This window comes from Macrotis lagotis, chromosome 1 (assembly GCF_037893015.1).
Source record: "Macrotis lagotis isolate mMagLag1 chromosome 1, bilby.v1.9.chrom.fasta, whole genome shotgun sequence".
NCBI lineage: Eukaryota > Metazoa > Chordata > Mammalia > Peramelemorphia > Peramelidae > Macrotis > Macrotis lagotis.
Genome location: NC_133658.1, coordinates 682723125 through 682738005, shown reverse-complemented (window position 1 = coordinate 682738005; position 14881 = coordinate 682723125). Strand labels below are relative to the sequence as shown.

Below are 14881 nucleotides of genomic sequence, written 5' to 3'. Positions count from 1 at the left end.
TTCCACTAATTCTTTTAATTTTTACTTAAATTTACATTCATTGATAACTATACCTTTCACTTCCATCTCAATCTGCTGTTCTATTCTCTCTTGAAGAACCGATTCTGGAGCTAGAATAAGAGAGAGAGAGAGAGAGAGAGAGAGAGAGAGAGAGAGAGAGAGAGAGAGAGAGAGAGAGAGAATGAGAATGTAGTGATTGCTTGCATTTGACATTGATTAGTGTTCTGCAGGTTGAAATTTCCTAAATACATTGTAGTGACAAAGGAGCCCACTTCAAAATGAACCCAAAAGAACATGCCAAACAATTCAATGATCTGATAAAATTGTCATGAGAGAATTATTTCCAAACAGGTTTTCTTTATTTCAAGTTCTTCATAGTGTTTTCCATTTTCACATTTTAAATTCATAATTAGTCATGCCTTGACATGCCTTAAACACCAAGAAGGGCACATACAGAACAGCAATGCACAAGCTAAAGAAATATTCTTTCTTTATTGTTTCTCAAGGACTGAACACTTGAATGCAAGAGAAAGTCACATTTTAAAGGAGCATGCATTTGCCAACTTGTCATGTTTAAGTAAATTAAGTATTCTGCACTTGTACATGCCACTCTGTTTTGAACCAACTTTCAATAACTTTAAACTGCAATGGCCAACGTTATGAGCAAGGAAAAAAAAATCAGGCTCTTTAACAACCAGGCAACAGGGCTACATTTGTTAAGGAGCAGGTGCACCCTTTATAACCCAAAAGGGTGGCAAATATCTTCCTTTATTAATGAGATATGGGGGGCAGTTTCTCAAGACATGTTGGCTGATACAATTGTACCAGTTTTCAATCAAGTCTTCACAGATCACAACATCTGAATGGCAGTTTCTACTCCTTTGTCAATTCCTTTTGGTCTTTAGGACGGATTTAGTGACAAACTTGATGTTTTCTTTGAAGATTCCATTTTTACTTCTCTGGTTGTTTTAATATGAGATTCTTTGAGTGTTTTAAGGCTTTTAGTGTTTGAACCAAGGGTAATTTTTGTAACTGTTCTGTCTTGCGATTCCTTAGCTAGGTAGGAATAAAGTTAGGAAAAGGATTAGATTTGCTATGTTCAAAGGAATAAAACATACATACTATATTTAGAAAAGTATAAAGTCATTAGTATGAAAAAGATATGCCAAGTGCATTAGTCCTAGAGCCAAGAATATGACTTATGTGATCAAACATATAAGGACTCTATTCATATAATGACTTATACAAATAGACTTTATTCCTTTTTGAACTTAGAAGATGACTATTAAGTCCCTTGTGTTGAGGATGGAGATAATGAAATGCTTATTAAAGAAGAATTTCTATGCCATATCAGGGTCTGATGAAGACCATCTTCATTTCCTAGAATTAGAAAAACTAGAGATCCTAAATGTTAATTATGTTGTTGAGATGAGAAATTCTGGATTTTCTGAGGATGTTCCCTCAAGAACAGTTGGATAGTGTGATGAACAGAAGGTGAAAAGTTCTTCTCCATGGACCTCACAGAGCAGAATTCTCAGGCCTGATCCACTATGGGGAGCTTGTATAATAAGGCACTTGTCACAAATGAGTAGCTAGGACTTTAAGTGAGGAGCAGAATACAATTTTGTTGATTGAAATATCCAATTATGCATGAAAATTGTGTATAACTGAGTTCTGAATTTAAAAACCTAACCATGGTATTTTCAGCCCTATTAAATAAGTTGGGGGGGGGGGAGGATAGCCTTGAAATGCTTTGATATTATGCTTTACCATTCACTGGAAGTTATACAATTTTTAAAAAAAGGTATCATGGTAGTCATATGAATGACATGTGGCCATCAATTTCACATGAGCTGATCCAGCAGCTACCAAGATCAAAGGAATTAAGGGATTAGTTCTCTGCATGGAATATCTTTGTTAAAATACATAGCTAGACTCTAGATATGTGACCTATAGGATCAAGTTAAAAAAGATGAACTTATTGTTGAGTAGATTTCCAACATTTGCTAGGTAATGAAAAGGAATGTGAACATTAATTTTTAATCTGATTCTCTACTCTGCAGGGAGAGGAAGACTAAGCTAATAGTGAAGCCAAGGAGGAAGAGGTCTCATAACAACGCAGAGAACTGTGGTTCAATTATATTTGTTCAGATATAGAGCATAGAGAGAAAGTATAGATGGGATAAAAGAGAAGCCCAAGACCACAACGATCCAAAATTTGTCTAGAAGCTTATTAGTTTTTTCTTCCCATAGTCATTTTGACATTCCTCTCTGGCCAAAATATCTTTTCTTAAAAACACAGATTTCATACATCTAGAGAATGATTTCTCTCCTTTAAATTCACATCTGAGGAGATTTTTAGGAACATGAGGAGATTTTAATCCCAAGCCCAAGATTTATCAGCATCCTTCCAGAAACAAAGATTGTAGAATGTATTTTAGTCTTGTCCTGCATTGTCATTAAGTTTAGAAGTACCTTTATATACAAATGATATTGGGCAGCATGACATATCTAGATACTAGTCACTTATCATTTATCAGAGTCTTAATCACTCTGATGCTGCTCTAGAGGTCTCAGCTATGTTCATATCATCTTTCTGTCCCCCCAAATTTAGTGCACTGCAAAGTTAGATAAGTTGAATGATTTTTACAAGTAAGCTAGCTATCAAATTCTCCTGTGCCTTTCTTTCTGCAAAATCCTTCCTGCAGTATTTGGGAGAAAGAATTTGATGACCATTATGGAATGTGCCAACTTGAACTCTCCAAGCCTTGATCTGAATTAATAACATTTCATTACCATCAATGGCTGAAAGAGCACAAGTCATTTATGAATAGAGCATTAATTATAAGACATTCCTATATATGTGTGTATATATACACACATACTCACAAACACATATATATGTGTATATGTGTATATATATATACATATATATATATATATATATATATATATATATATATATATATATATATATATAGAGAGAGAGAGAGAGAGAGAGAGAGAGAGATTAAATTGGGCTGATAGCAAAACTGAATAAGCAATGAGATGAATTGAAGTAAAGTGAAAGTTAAAATCAAATAACCACCTTCTACGGTTAGTACTGCAGAGGTTGTCTTTTCTCCATGGTCGTTTCGTATAGTACAGCTATACAATCCTTGGTCTATTAGCTGAACATTTTGAATAGTAAGAAGCTGAACATTTCCATTTTGTGACTGCTTCACTCTCTCTGACTCTTTCATTTTTACACCTTCATGGGTCCAGGTAGTACCTGTAGAGGTTCCATTTTCCACTACACAAACGAACTGAGCAGTATCTCCACACTTCATAGTCATGTCCTTGAGCTTCAGGAGGATTTGGGGGGCAAGATCCCTTTCTTCTTCAAAATTGTCTTCAGATATCTGGTCACCCTCTGCAATCTGGGCAATGGATGTGGCTTGGTACAATTCTATACCTTGTGCTGATACAGATTTTGAGACAGAACTTTCTGAAATGCTTTCAAAAACCTGGACCTCATATTCATGTGATGATTCCTGAAGTGATTTAATTTCTTTTTTTGAGATTTTGTTCTCCTCTTTTGTGAAAGGGGAATCAATGTGAACTTCTGCTACTGCCTGGGAGTTGGCAGACTTTCTTACATCTTTCCCAGAACTTTGCCTATCTAGGGCTTGCACTGTATAATCAAGTGATAGAAAAAAAAGAGAATATTAAGATCTATTCTATGTTATTGAGCCAAGTTATTAACATAAATGTTATGGCATGGGAAATGAGAATGAATGATGTCACTGTTACTTGAAAACCGCATGCCTGATGCAATGAGATCTTGGATGTCAGAGCCACACACAAAAAGAAAATTCATTCCCAATGATGAATGGATGATGATGGAGTGCTCATGCGGGTGCCAAAAAGTAACCAATTTCTTCTTTTTGCTGTCACTAAGATTATCCACAGAGACAGGAAATATTTTTATGATATTATTCAAGACACCATTTCACCTCTCTTTCCTAACCTCTACAGGAAGAAAAATTGCAGTTGGTTTGAATGTATGGTATAGAGATTAACTACTGCATGTCCCACTTGGAGGCTCATTTGTCTTCTTTAGTCACTTAGAAAATTAGGATGAATAATTAGTTGGAGCCTAGCAGAATAATTGCCCCTTTGCAAAAGCCCAGAACAGACAATTTGGCAAGAGGTTGAAATGCCTATGTTATCCATTACAAAGAGTAAGCAGGGGTGCTTGCCAGTTTTAGCTGTTACTTTATTAGTGAATTCACCACAACACGAGACATAGCTAATAACATGAAACATGGTTAGTCAAGAGTGGGAATGTATGCTATGCAGCAAAGTAAACTCCTTGAAGAGAAAAAAAAAAATCAGCTTTACCTTCCGCAGTCACTGTAAGCGTAGCTGAACAAGTTGCTTCACCAGCACTATTTCTTGCCTTACAAGAGTACTGCCCCACATGCTCTAAGTAAGCATCAACTATCAGCATTAAAGCCATGCCTGTTGATTCGTCAAAATGGAAAACTATGTCTTTGGTTGGAAGAATTAGCTGCTGGTTATGAAACCACTGGATTTCTGGCTTGGGCATGCCAGAGACCCTCGCATGAAATCTGACTGTCTCCCCACTGCACACCCGGCAACTGGAAATTGGCTGGATGAAGATGGGTCTTTGACCAAGAAACTCCTTCTTAAATGAGACTGATGAAGGGACATGCCATTGGGAGGTTGATGTTACTTCTTCACCTTTTCTAAATCCTGAAAAGAAGCATGTCAACTTTTAATGTGTTGCCCTGAACTAAAATGGATGTTTTGCTTTCCTTTTGATGACCTCCTCATTGTGATCAAATTAACCTATTAAATAATAGATTGCATGTTCCTTCTTTGGATCTCAGTTGTGGAAGTTTTTAAACATTTACTGGAGTATCTAATAATGAGATATAATACAGCCCAATGTAAGGCTTTGTTCTATATTGCCTTAAGTTATCAAGCAAATTACTTGGAAGATCAGTCATTTCCATTTTCTGGTTAAGCAAACTGAGACATAAGCAGGCTAAGTGACTTCAATATAAAAGTCAAGAAGCAAGTAATGGAGCATAAACCAGAAGAAAGAAAAACCCAGTATTTAATTTATTGCTCCAGTGGTTCCTTATCCTAAAAATCACTTTAAATTTGTTATTTTTGAAAATGTGAAAAAAAGGAATAAAGGTACATTTTCTTGGAAATGGCATTTTTTTTTCACCTTAAAAATATCCCATTTACTCTTCTCAATTACTTAATTTTCTTTTACCAGATAATTTAAGGCATTTAGGAGCCTGGGTAATTTAATGGGGAAAGCATAGGGATTCTCTCTGCACTTTTGCCTCATCTTCCCTAACTGTACCATGAGAGGGTTAGATAATAGCATTTGTAAAGTTCTTTCCCTCTCAGTGAAGAGCCATACATAGGCCAGGAGCTTTCAGCAAACACAAAGTCAACAAGAGAGGTTGACCAGTATAGTGATGGAGAGGACAGCACCCCCTTGACACAGGAACCCACATCTCTGCTTTTATCTCTGATATTTTGATCCTAGATTGCTACATTTCTTTGAATGATTAAAAAAAATCTGTGGTACCACTACCTCCCAGTATGGTCATAAGATTTAAATGAGATAATGGTTGTAAAGAACCTTGCACAATTGTGTTCTACAAAGGTCAATAATTATCAGCATAAAGAAATTCTTGTCTTTCTGCTATCACTTATGTACCTATTTAACTCTGAGGTTTTTCTGCTTTCAGTTTATAAGTCCTGAATAGCAGATAATTTGAATACTTCTTCTGAACCAGAAATTCTTAAGGTTTCTATAGGAAGTAAGGTATGTCAGGCTCTGTGTTCTGAGTTTTACATTCTCACAACAACCCTGAAAGGGTAGGTGCTATTATCAAATCCATTTTTACAGATAGAGAAATTGAGGCAGTTAGAAAGTAAAGCAAATTGCTTTACTAGTCACACAACTGATGAGTGTTTTTTTTTTATTTTTTGCAAGGCAAATGGGGTTAAGTAGCTTGCCCAAGGCCACACAGCTAGGTAATTATTAAGTGTCTGAGGCTGGATTTGAACCCAGGTACTCGTGACTCCAAGGCCGGTGCTTTATCCACTACGCCACCTAGCCGCCGCTATGCCACCTAGCTGCCACAACTGATGAGTGTTTGAAGCTGAATTTGAACTCAGACATTCAAACAGGTAATAACATATCCTCCATATGGGCTGAATTTCCCACTGAACCACTAGTATTCTAAGCCATACAAGATTTCAAATTTGACATTTTAATCATTGTAACAGGAATTTTTAACCAAAGGTTTGTGAACTTGTTTTTAAAATATCATGTTTGAAATCTATATTTCAATTCAGGCTATACACCTCCTAATAGAGAAGTATGGAATTCAGAACACAAATTAAGCTCTTTCTGTTTTTTTTTTTTTTGGACATGGCCAATGTAGGAATGTTTTGATTGATTATATGTATGTTTATGACAGGGCTTTTGTTTTTTTAGGTTTCATATGTGGGTTGTTGGGCAAGTGAAATGAGAGGGAAATAAAGCAAATTTTTGTTGTTTAAATTATTTTTAATTGAAAAGGTCATTTTAATTAAATTACCTCAATGCTACTCAATAGTTTAAACTATTTTTAATTTTTAAAATGTTTTATTTTCACATAAATTATTTTCTTTGGGATCCTATATATATATATATATATATTTCTTTAAAAGCTTTCTTAAGGGGCAGCCTAAGTGGTGCAGTGGATAGAGCATCGGCCCTAGAGTCAGGAGGACCTGAGTTCAAATCCAGCCTCAGATATTTAATATTTACTTAGCTGTGAGACCTTGGGCAAGTCACTTAACCCCATTGCCTTGCAAAATTAAAAAAAAGCTTTCTGAAAATAGGGGCATAGACTCCACAAGATTGCATAAGGGGTCCATGGTACTCAAAAAGCTGAAAATTTTTAGAGAAAATTTTGATTTTTTAGAATTTTAGAGAAATTTCTTGTTAGAGAAACAAAAAAATCCAATGAAAGTGACAATTATTTTAACTATGAATATAAAATCAGAGGACTAAAGCTTCTTAAAAAAATTTGAGTAATTAGTTAAAATCAGAGGACTAAGTGAATCTATATATTTAAATATATATAAATAAAACTATATATTTAAATATGTATATATAAATAAAACTATATAACTACCATAATATTCCACATCTGGGAGAGTTTGTGAATTTATATATAAACCAGCAGGAGAGTATTCTAAATTAGAACAAAAGTAGAATTTTCTTATTAATAGCTGAATTTACATCTTAAAAAATCAGATAGATAGCAGTTCTTACTATTACAATGACACTAGATATGATTACTTTCATGAAAGGATGATAATATAAACTCATAATCATAATTTTCATCATTATTGTTATCATCATCATCAATGATGATGGAAATTGGCTTTTCTTGTCCAAATAAAATGATTTTATTTCCTCATTATATCTGCCTTCTGATATATCTGGTCAAGGAGCATCATAGCAGTTAAAATCACAGCCAATAGAATATTATATAAGACACTTTGGGAGAAGGTGGGAAATTGAGAAAGAGATGATTGTGCAGGATGCTGTAATATAAAATTAGTTGAATTAGATATCAGCAAATGACCAGTGATGGTATGTAGTAAGGTTATTGTCTTTATGGTATTAGATTCTAAAATGGAAATAGTTTTTTTTATTATAATACTGTACCTTCCAGTCTCAAGTTTGCTGTGCTTGACACTTGGCCCACAGCATTACTAGCAACAAATGTATAAATTCCTTCATCCTCTGGATAAGCTTCCGCAATTTCCAGCTGGTATGTGTCTTCAAACTGATTCATTCTAAAGAAGCGAGAAGGTTTGATTGCCTTGTCTTTGCTGTACCAAGTAATCTTCAGATCTGCAAAAAATAAATAAATAAAAGAACATTTGAAATGAAAGAAAAAAGGATACATTTTATCTGAAAATCTATTATTTTCACAGTGGTTCCATTATGATGTATTTAAATTACATGTATGCTACAGAGAAGATGCTGATTTCCATTGGTAGAAAGAGTCCCTAATCTAGGATTTACTATGCCCATGATACAAAAGTCTAATCTCTATCTCTGGATATTATAGTCAAATGCTAGGTTTACATGGTAGGTCACATTATTTTCTTAGTAAATCCACAATCTATGCCTCTCTAGATTTTTCTATTCCTTTGTAAGAAAGAATATGTAAAGATAGCTAGTTGACTCTCCAATTGATTATGTTCACTATGCCAGGCTTCATCTTTGTATGCTCTGTACTTAGAAAAGTAGAGTAGATGTTTAATAAATATTTATAGGATTTAATTGACAGGCTTTTTGGGGGGGGAGGGGAGAACTGAGGCCCCAGGATAACAACCACTAGGTGATTAAGAAAGCCACAAAAAAATAAAGCTAATTGAATGAGAATTTAGTATCATAAATGGTTTCTCCAGTATAGTATCCTATCTATATAAAACTCAACCTCCTGAGACTTTCTGTGCCTTTATATAAGAAAATTATGAGGACAAATTTTGAGTAAGAAATCTAACATTTGAGAGACAAATTTCAGATTTATTAAATAATTCCACAGTCTTTTGACTAGCTTTGTACTGTTATAGAATTGTGTGTTTTATTGCATAAATTAAAAATAGAATTTTAAAAATAACTTCATATTCTGTGTAACTGAGAGGTATACATTCATAGAGCAAGGGAATAGCAGGAAATGAAAGAGAAAGCTAACTCTCCAGTGTCAACAACCCTCCAAGAATATAGTATATAGGATGACCCTTTGGTACTTAAAAATAAATATTCTCCACCACTCACTGATAGTGAGATGCTTACATTGATTCATTTTTCTCTCCAGGATGGTAATAGAATTGAATTGGATCAATCACAGCTTTTTTTTTTTTACTTTAAGTTCCAGGTATACTGCCCTAAGTCACTGTGAGATTTGTATAGTCTAATGGCCTTGGATATTTTTTTTTCTTTATGATGTAAACCCAATATCTCTGTATCACACTGTCTCTCTCTGTCCCCTTCTTTTCACTGTTAACCTATTACTATATATCCTCTTATAATTCTTATTTCCTTTGGATACAAGATTAACTATAAGGACAACATAACTTTGTATGTAGAAAAGGTGTGTGGCAGCTGCCATGACTGAAAAAAAAGCAGACAAAACGTCCTTTTTAAGATATAAAGTAATAAATAAATATTAGAAGTTACTATTGTTACCACTATTCATCATTACTGTGTTGATAGTTTTCTTACTGCCCCTAAACAAGGCAGTTGAATTGTCTGTCTGACCTGCCAAAACACACCTGATTTTTTTTCTTTTCCCTGACTGCCCATTTTGACTGTTCAGCCTGGAATGTTATTCCTTTCACTTTCTTTGCCAGCCTATCTTTCAAAACCCAACTTAAATGCTACCTTCTCAGTTCAGATATCTTTATGTTATAACAATTTTTTCACCTTAATCATCTCATAGCACTTGGTTAGAGTTAACACATTATTTTATATTGCAGTTTTTCCTTTATTAGACTTTAAGCTTGTCTTACCCACAGATTGCATCTTCCCCAGACTAACACTCAATAAGTTGTACAAAGTAGACATTTACAAATGCTTATTGAATTTAAATGTTCCTATTTTATGATTCTTGAAGTGTACTGGGAGAGGGAGTGTTTTGTTCAACTTCATTATTCTAATTTATATTTTATTTTATTTTATTTTATAGTTTAGTTTAGTTTAGTTTTTGCAAGGCAAATGGGGTTAAGTGGCTTGCCTAAGGCCACACAGCTAGGTAATTATTAAGTGTCTGAGACCGGATTTGAACCCAGGTACTCCTGACTCCAGGGCCAGTGCTTTATCCACTGCACCACCTAGCCACCCCATCTAATTTATTTTTTATAAAACCTTAAAATATTAAATAAATTTAAATAATATTAAATAATTATTGTTTAATATTGTGATAATACAACCAATAATATAAGATACCTTTTTTGGATATAATAAAAGTGAAAACCATAATTAAAAGACCTCCAGATCAAATTACAAAACTGAAGTCTGACACAAATGGTTTAAAATAAAATGGATGGCTTATGGAATTAAAATTGAACTTTGCTATATGTAAATCCTGTAGAAATAATTATAATGGATCCAACTAGTAAACTATTTGCTATCAAGTAAAAACACTGCTTTAACTTTATTTCACACGCTATACTCTTTAAAGATCAGAAAAATTCTTTCCATGAATATTTATGGTGTTGTCAAAACTGATGAAGCTTTTAGTTGAAAAGTATGTCATTTTAGTGTTTTGTCACTGGGTGGCACCAAAGACCACTCATAATTCATTTCAGGTACTTGCTTTTTTTCCCTCATTTGCTGGTACTTTCATAGCCTTTATATTTCAGAAAGCATATTAGGCCATTCCCAAGGAACCTCCTTTTTCTTATGGACAGTTGATGATGCAATTAGTTGCTAGTTATTAGTGCTTAGAAGTTAGTACCAATCATATTTTAATATTTCCAACTTATCCTGTAACTTTCTTTTCATACATAGTTGCTAGTATGTCGTCCTTCCCTTCAGAACATGAGTTCCTTAAAAGCATGAACCACTTTTTTTACCTTAGGGCAACATTGCTTAATAATTCTTGTTAACCAGTTTTTCATTCTGAAGAAAGATTGTATTGTGGACACTAGGATAGGGAAAGAATGAATATATAATCTTGCAAACTATTAAAATCCACTTTCAGAGTGAATTGCAAATTTTAAAGTTTGAAATATCTACAGTTGTCTGTCCAAACATTAAAAATACTCATAGATCTAAATTTAATTTAATTAATTTAATTAATCAGTATGGGAGAACTATATGCTTTTCTATTTCCTTTGCCCCCTGAATCATACATTTTGACAAAAATCTGATTTTCAGTTTGTTTTGTTTTGTTTTAACCAACTCAGAGACAAAATCAAGTTAGTTATTATGATTTATGATTATAGAAATAGAGCAAGTAAGGAGTCCAAGAACCCTTCACAGAATAGTAGCTCAATCTACCTATTTTCTACAAGAGGACACTGAGACCCAGAATTTTGAAATTTTTGAAAATTTTTTCCAAAGTAATTTCAAAGAAAAGAAAATCCTTTGGATATTAGGGGATTTTTTGGTTTTTGCAAGGCAAATGGGGTTAAGTGGCTTGCCCAAGGCCACACAGCTAGGTAATTATTAAGTGTCTGAGACTAGATTTGAACCCAGGTACTCCTGACTCCAAGGCCGGTGCTTTATCCACTGTGCCACCTAGCCATCCCTGGATATTGTTTTAAATAGGGTTTCATTATAATTAAAAAACATATCACCAAACTAATTATTGATTACAATATGTTTTAAGTTTTAAACAACCTTGCTAGCTCAGTTTCCTCTTCTGTAAAATGGGAATAATAATAATAATAGCACCTACATCACAGTGTTATTATGAGAATCAAATATTAAGTGTTTTCTAAGAATTTGTTGGCAAAACATAGAGCTATTAAATGTAGGTTATCATCATTATTATTAATCACAGGCAAAAGCATAGCCAACAGCAGTTATCTAGATCTGTTTATAGCTTTGATCTGCTGTTTCAAATGCAATTCTACTATATATTTTAAAATTTAAATTAAATTAAATTAAAAATTTTAACTAAAAAGCATTTCCATAACAATGCATAATAAAAAGATGATTGAACTTGAGCCTAAATCTACCATATACAACTTGATATTTTCATGTAAATATACAACATATCTATCATGTAAATTTCTTTCTTTTATTTTTTTCTTCCCTGCTCCCAAGTGACAACAGGCTTAAAAAACAAGCTATAAGCAAAACAAATGTCAAGTTGCCTCTGATTTGTGATTGACCCAATAAACTCAATGGAAAAACATTCTTGTTTTGAGAAATCTCAACATAAGTGTATGTGAGAATTTAACTATTTATCTCTATTTACACACACACACACACACACACACGTACACATATGTATGATTTTCTCTGAATCTGAATGTATTTCTGAGTCCTCTTTATGGTACTTATCACATCAGAGGATGGCTGACATTTGCACTTGCTAATAGTCTGCTTGCTCAACCTGTTCACAGTTCAGTTGTTTTCCCTCTTGATGAAAGACTTTTAATGATTTTCCCCCAAGTAAGTTTATGTACATGTATTATTCTATCCCTCGTATGGTATATAGAAAGATAGAGACAATGTGCCATAGATAGAATGGCAATCAGGAAGTCTTGGGTTGAAAACCTAACTGCTAACAATTTCAAGCTAAGTGACTGGACTATTATTTAGCCGGTTTGTGTTCCAAGCAATTTCCTAGGACTAACTATATTAAATTGTAGAGAGCTGTAACCTATATAAGGGAAGATATTTACCCATACTTTTAGTCCTCTATGTATTTGTGAGAGGAGATAATAGTACTATTATCTATAATAGTATGATACCATTTTTTCCTTCTCATTAGTTTTAGTCCTATTGTACTCTTTGTGACCCCATTTTTGGGGTTTTCTTGGCAAAGAAATTAGAGTCATTTGCCATTTCCTTCAGTTCATTTTACAGATGAGGAGCCTGAGACAAATAGGGTTAAGTGACTTGCCTAGGGTCATCAAGTAAGTGTCTGAGATCAAGTTTGAACTCAGATCTTCCTAATGCCTGGTGCTTTATCCATTATGCCACCAACTACCTGCCCCCTCATTCTACTTAAATATAGATAAAGTCAATAAATCTAATGCCGTTGAGTGACTTTTAAATGTTTCTTTAGCTTTTAAAATGACCACTGATCCTTTTGGGCCTCAGCATATACACATTTAGGTACACAAAATAGAAATGTTTTTAATTCAGACTGGAAAACTCTCGTTAAAATCAGTTTATACAGACAAAATAATTGTGAAGGAAAGGAAAAAAGCTGGCCTAGAATGATAGTTTTTTACTTGGTATCTTGAAAATAGTATTTTAATATATTGATTTCCTTTGTAATCTTATGTATATATATTTTACTTTATGTATTTAAAAAGATTTTTTCTAAGAAAGGTTTATAAGCTTTATGATGCTACAAAATGCATACAAAAAAGATAATAACTTCTGACCTAGAACATTTCTGTCCCAAACAGGGAAAAGAAAACCAAAGTAACAACTTCTTTGGATTTATGCGTCAGAGAATATGAATAAAGAATAAAAAGACATTGTTAAACATACCTGTTCCAGATACTCGACACTGAAAGCGGGCTGGTCTTCCTTCAGAAGTCACAGTATCCCTAAGTGGGGTGATGATGGCAGGTGGATACACAGGCATTTCTTGGTCCGGAGATACAACTTCTGGAACTAAAGAGAGAGAGAGAGAGATCCAAAAAAATGTACAATGGTTGGATGATCTCTTGGCTTTCTGGAGCTATAAGCACACTCTGCTTGACTCTAAGAGTTGGCAATACAAATGAATTTTGGCAAATTGAACCATAATCTTTATTGATTTAAGGAAACTCAAGATCAGTATTTGTTTATATTGTGCCAGGGCTGAAAGGCAAGATGCATCATACCTTCCACTGTCAGGGAAGCAGAAGTAGTAGCAATTCCATAGTCATTCTTGGCTTCACAGGTGTATACAGCAGCATCTTCTGGGAAGGCCTCAATCAATAAGAGAGTGTACTCTTGCCCATCATGAAGAAATTTGCACTTGAAGCCAGAAGAGAGCAACTGTTCTTCCTTGTACCATGAAATTTTGGGCTGAGGTCGGCCCGATATCACAGTGCAGAAACGGGCAGGCTTGCCAGACTGTACCGTGGTGGGCTGCAGTTCCTGTAATACTTGGGGTGGTTCTGGAGCTGTAAGGAAATCAATGAAAAAATGACCTCATTAAAGAATGCTTAAAGAAAAGATGAACATCCCCAAAGGGGGAGCAAATAAATGGGTACAGGCATCTAGCTAGTGCAGTAGATAAAGGTTTGGAGTCAGGAGGACCCAATCTCAACCCCTTGTTAGCTATGTTATGTAGGCAAGTCTCTAAATGGCTGTCTGTCTCAGTTTCCCCAACAGTAAATTGGGGATAATCATAGCACCCATCTCCCAGGGTCATGAAGATCAAGTAAGGACAATATATTAGATGCTAATAAAAGCTTGCTCCCCAACCCCATATCCCCCTGATCCAAGTTTAAATCCTCCCTCAGAAACATATTAGTGGGGGTAAACCTCTGACAACCTCCATTTCTTCATCTGTAAAACTGGTTATAGAGGGAGCATCTACCCTAAAGGGTTAATGCAAGTGAGATAACATGTTATAAATCCACTGCAAACATCTGAGTGACCCATAGCTGCCACATTTTAAAATTTTCACTGTGCTATTGATGCTATCTATTATCATTAAATGTCTGATGACAAAATTCACAATTCATGGGCTACTTTAAAGGGTTTTTCTGGGTTTCTCTTGGCTTCGGAACCTTATTCTATTTGATATTCAGAATTGAGCTTTAGAGAATTCAAATATAGTTTTCCTGATCCCAGATTCTGATAGAATATAAACTCCTGGGAGAGCAGGACATTTTTTGCTTTCATGTTTGTCTCTGTATTCCCAAAGCCTGGCATGTTTCTTAGAATATAGCAGCTGGCTGATATATGCTAAATGATTGATTGATTTCTATTATGCCTTAGTCTCTCTCTTATGGGACAAGATCACAGAATGGGAAAGATGGAAAGGAAATTTTGGGATGGTTTAGTCCAATAGCACCAGTTTATAAATGGGAAACCCCAGATTTGGGGAAGAAATACCCAGGGAGCTAGTGATAAAATGGGGACCATACACTTTGG

General features: G+C 34.4%; 3 protein-coding genes across 3 annotated transcripts in view; all 3 read right to left on the bottom strand.

Moving 5' to 3' along the window:
- The window catches only part of TTN (titin), a 408614-nt gene that overhangs the window by 244001 nt on the left and 149732 nt on the right, over positions 1–14881 (bottom strand). The window lies entirely within an intron of this gene.
- Positions 1–14881, bottom strand: part of LOC141509704 (titin-like) — an 81424-nt gene that overhangs the window by 25982 nt on the left and 40561 nt on the right. The window contains exons 47-50 of the mRNA XM_074219434.1: positions 13618–13902; positions 13280–13405; positions 7757–7945; positions 54–110 (exon numbers count right to left, since the gene is read on the bottom strand). Of these exons, the coding sequence (XP_074075535.1) occupies positions 54–110; positions 7757–7945; positions 13280–13405; positions 13618–13902 (657 nt within the window). The remainder of the gene's footprint in view (positions 1–53; positions 111–7756; positions 7946–13279; positions 13406–13617; positions 13903–14881) is intronic.
- On the bottom strand, positions 54–4591 carry LOC141510011 (striated muscle preferentially expressed protein kinase-like). Its single transcript, XM_074219952.1, has 3 exons — positions 4384–4591; positions 3089–3706; positions 54–1056 (listed from the first exon to the last, which is right to left on the bottom strand). Exons 1-3 carry the CDS (start codon positions 4589–4591, stop codon positions 902–904), a joined length of 981 nt encoding a protein of 326 aa, XP_074076053.1. The 3' UTR covers positions 54–901.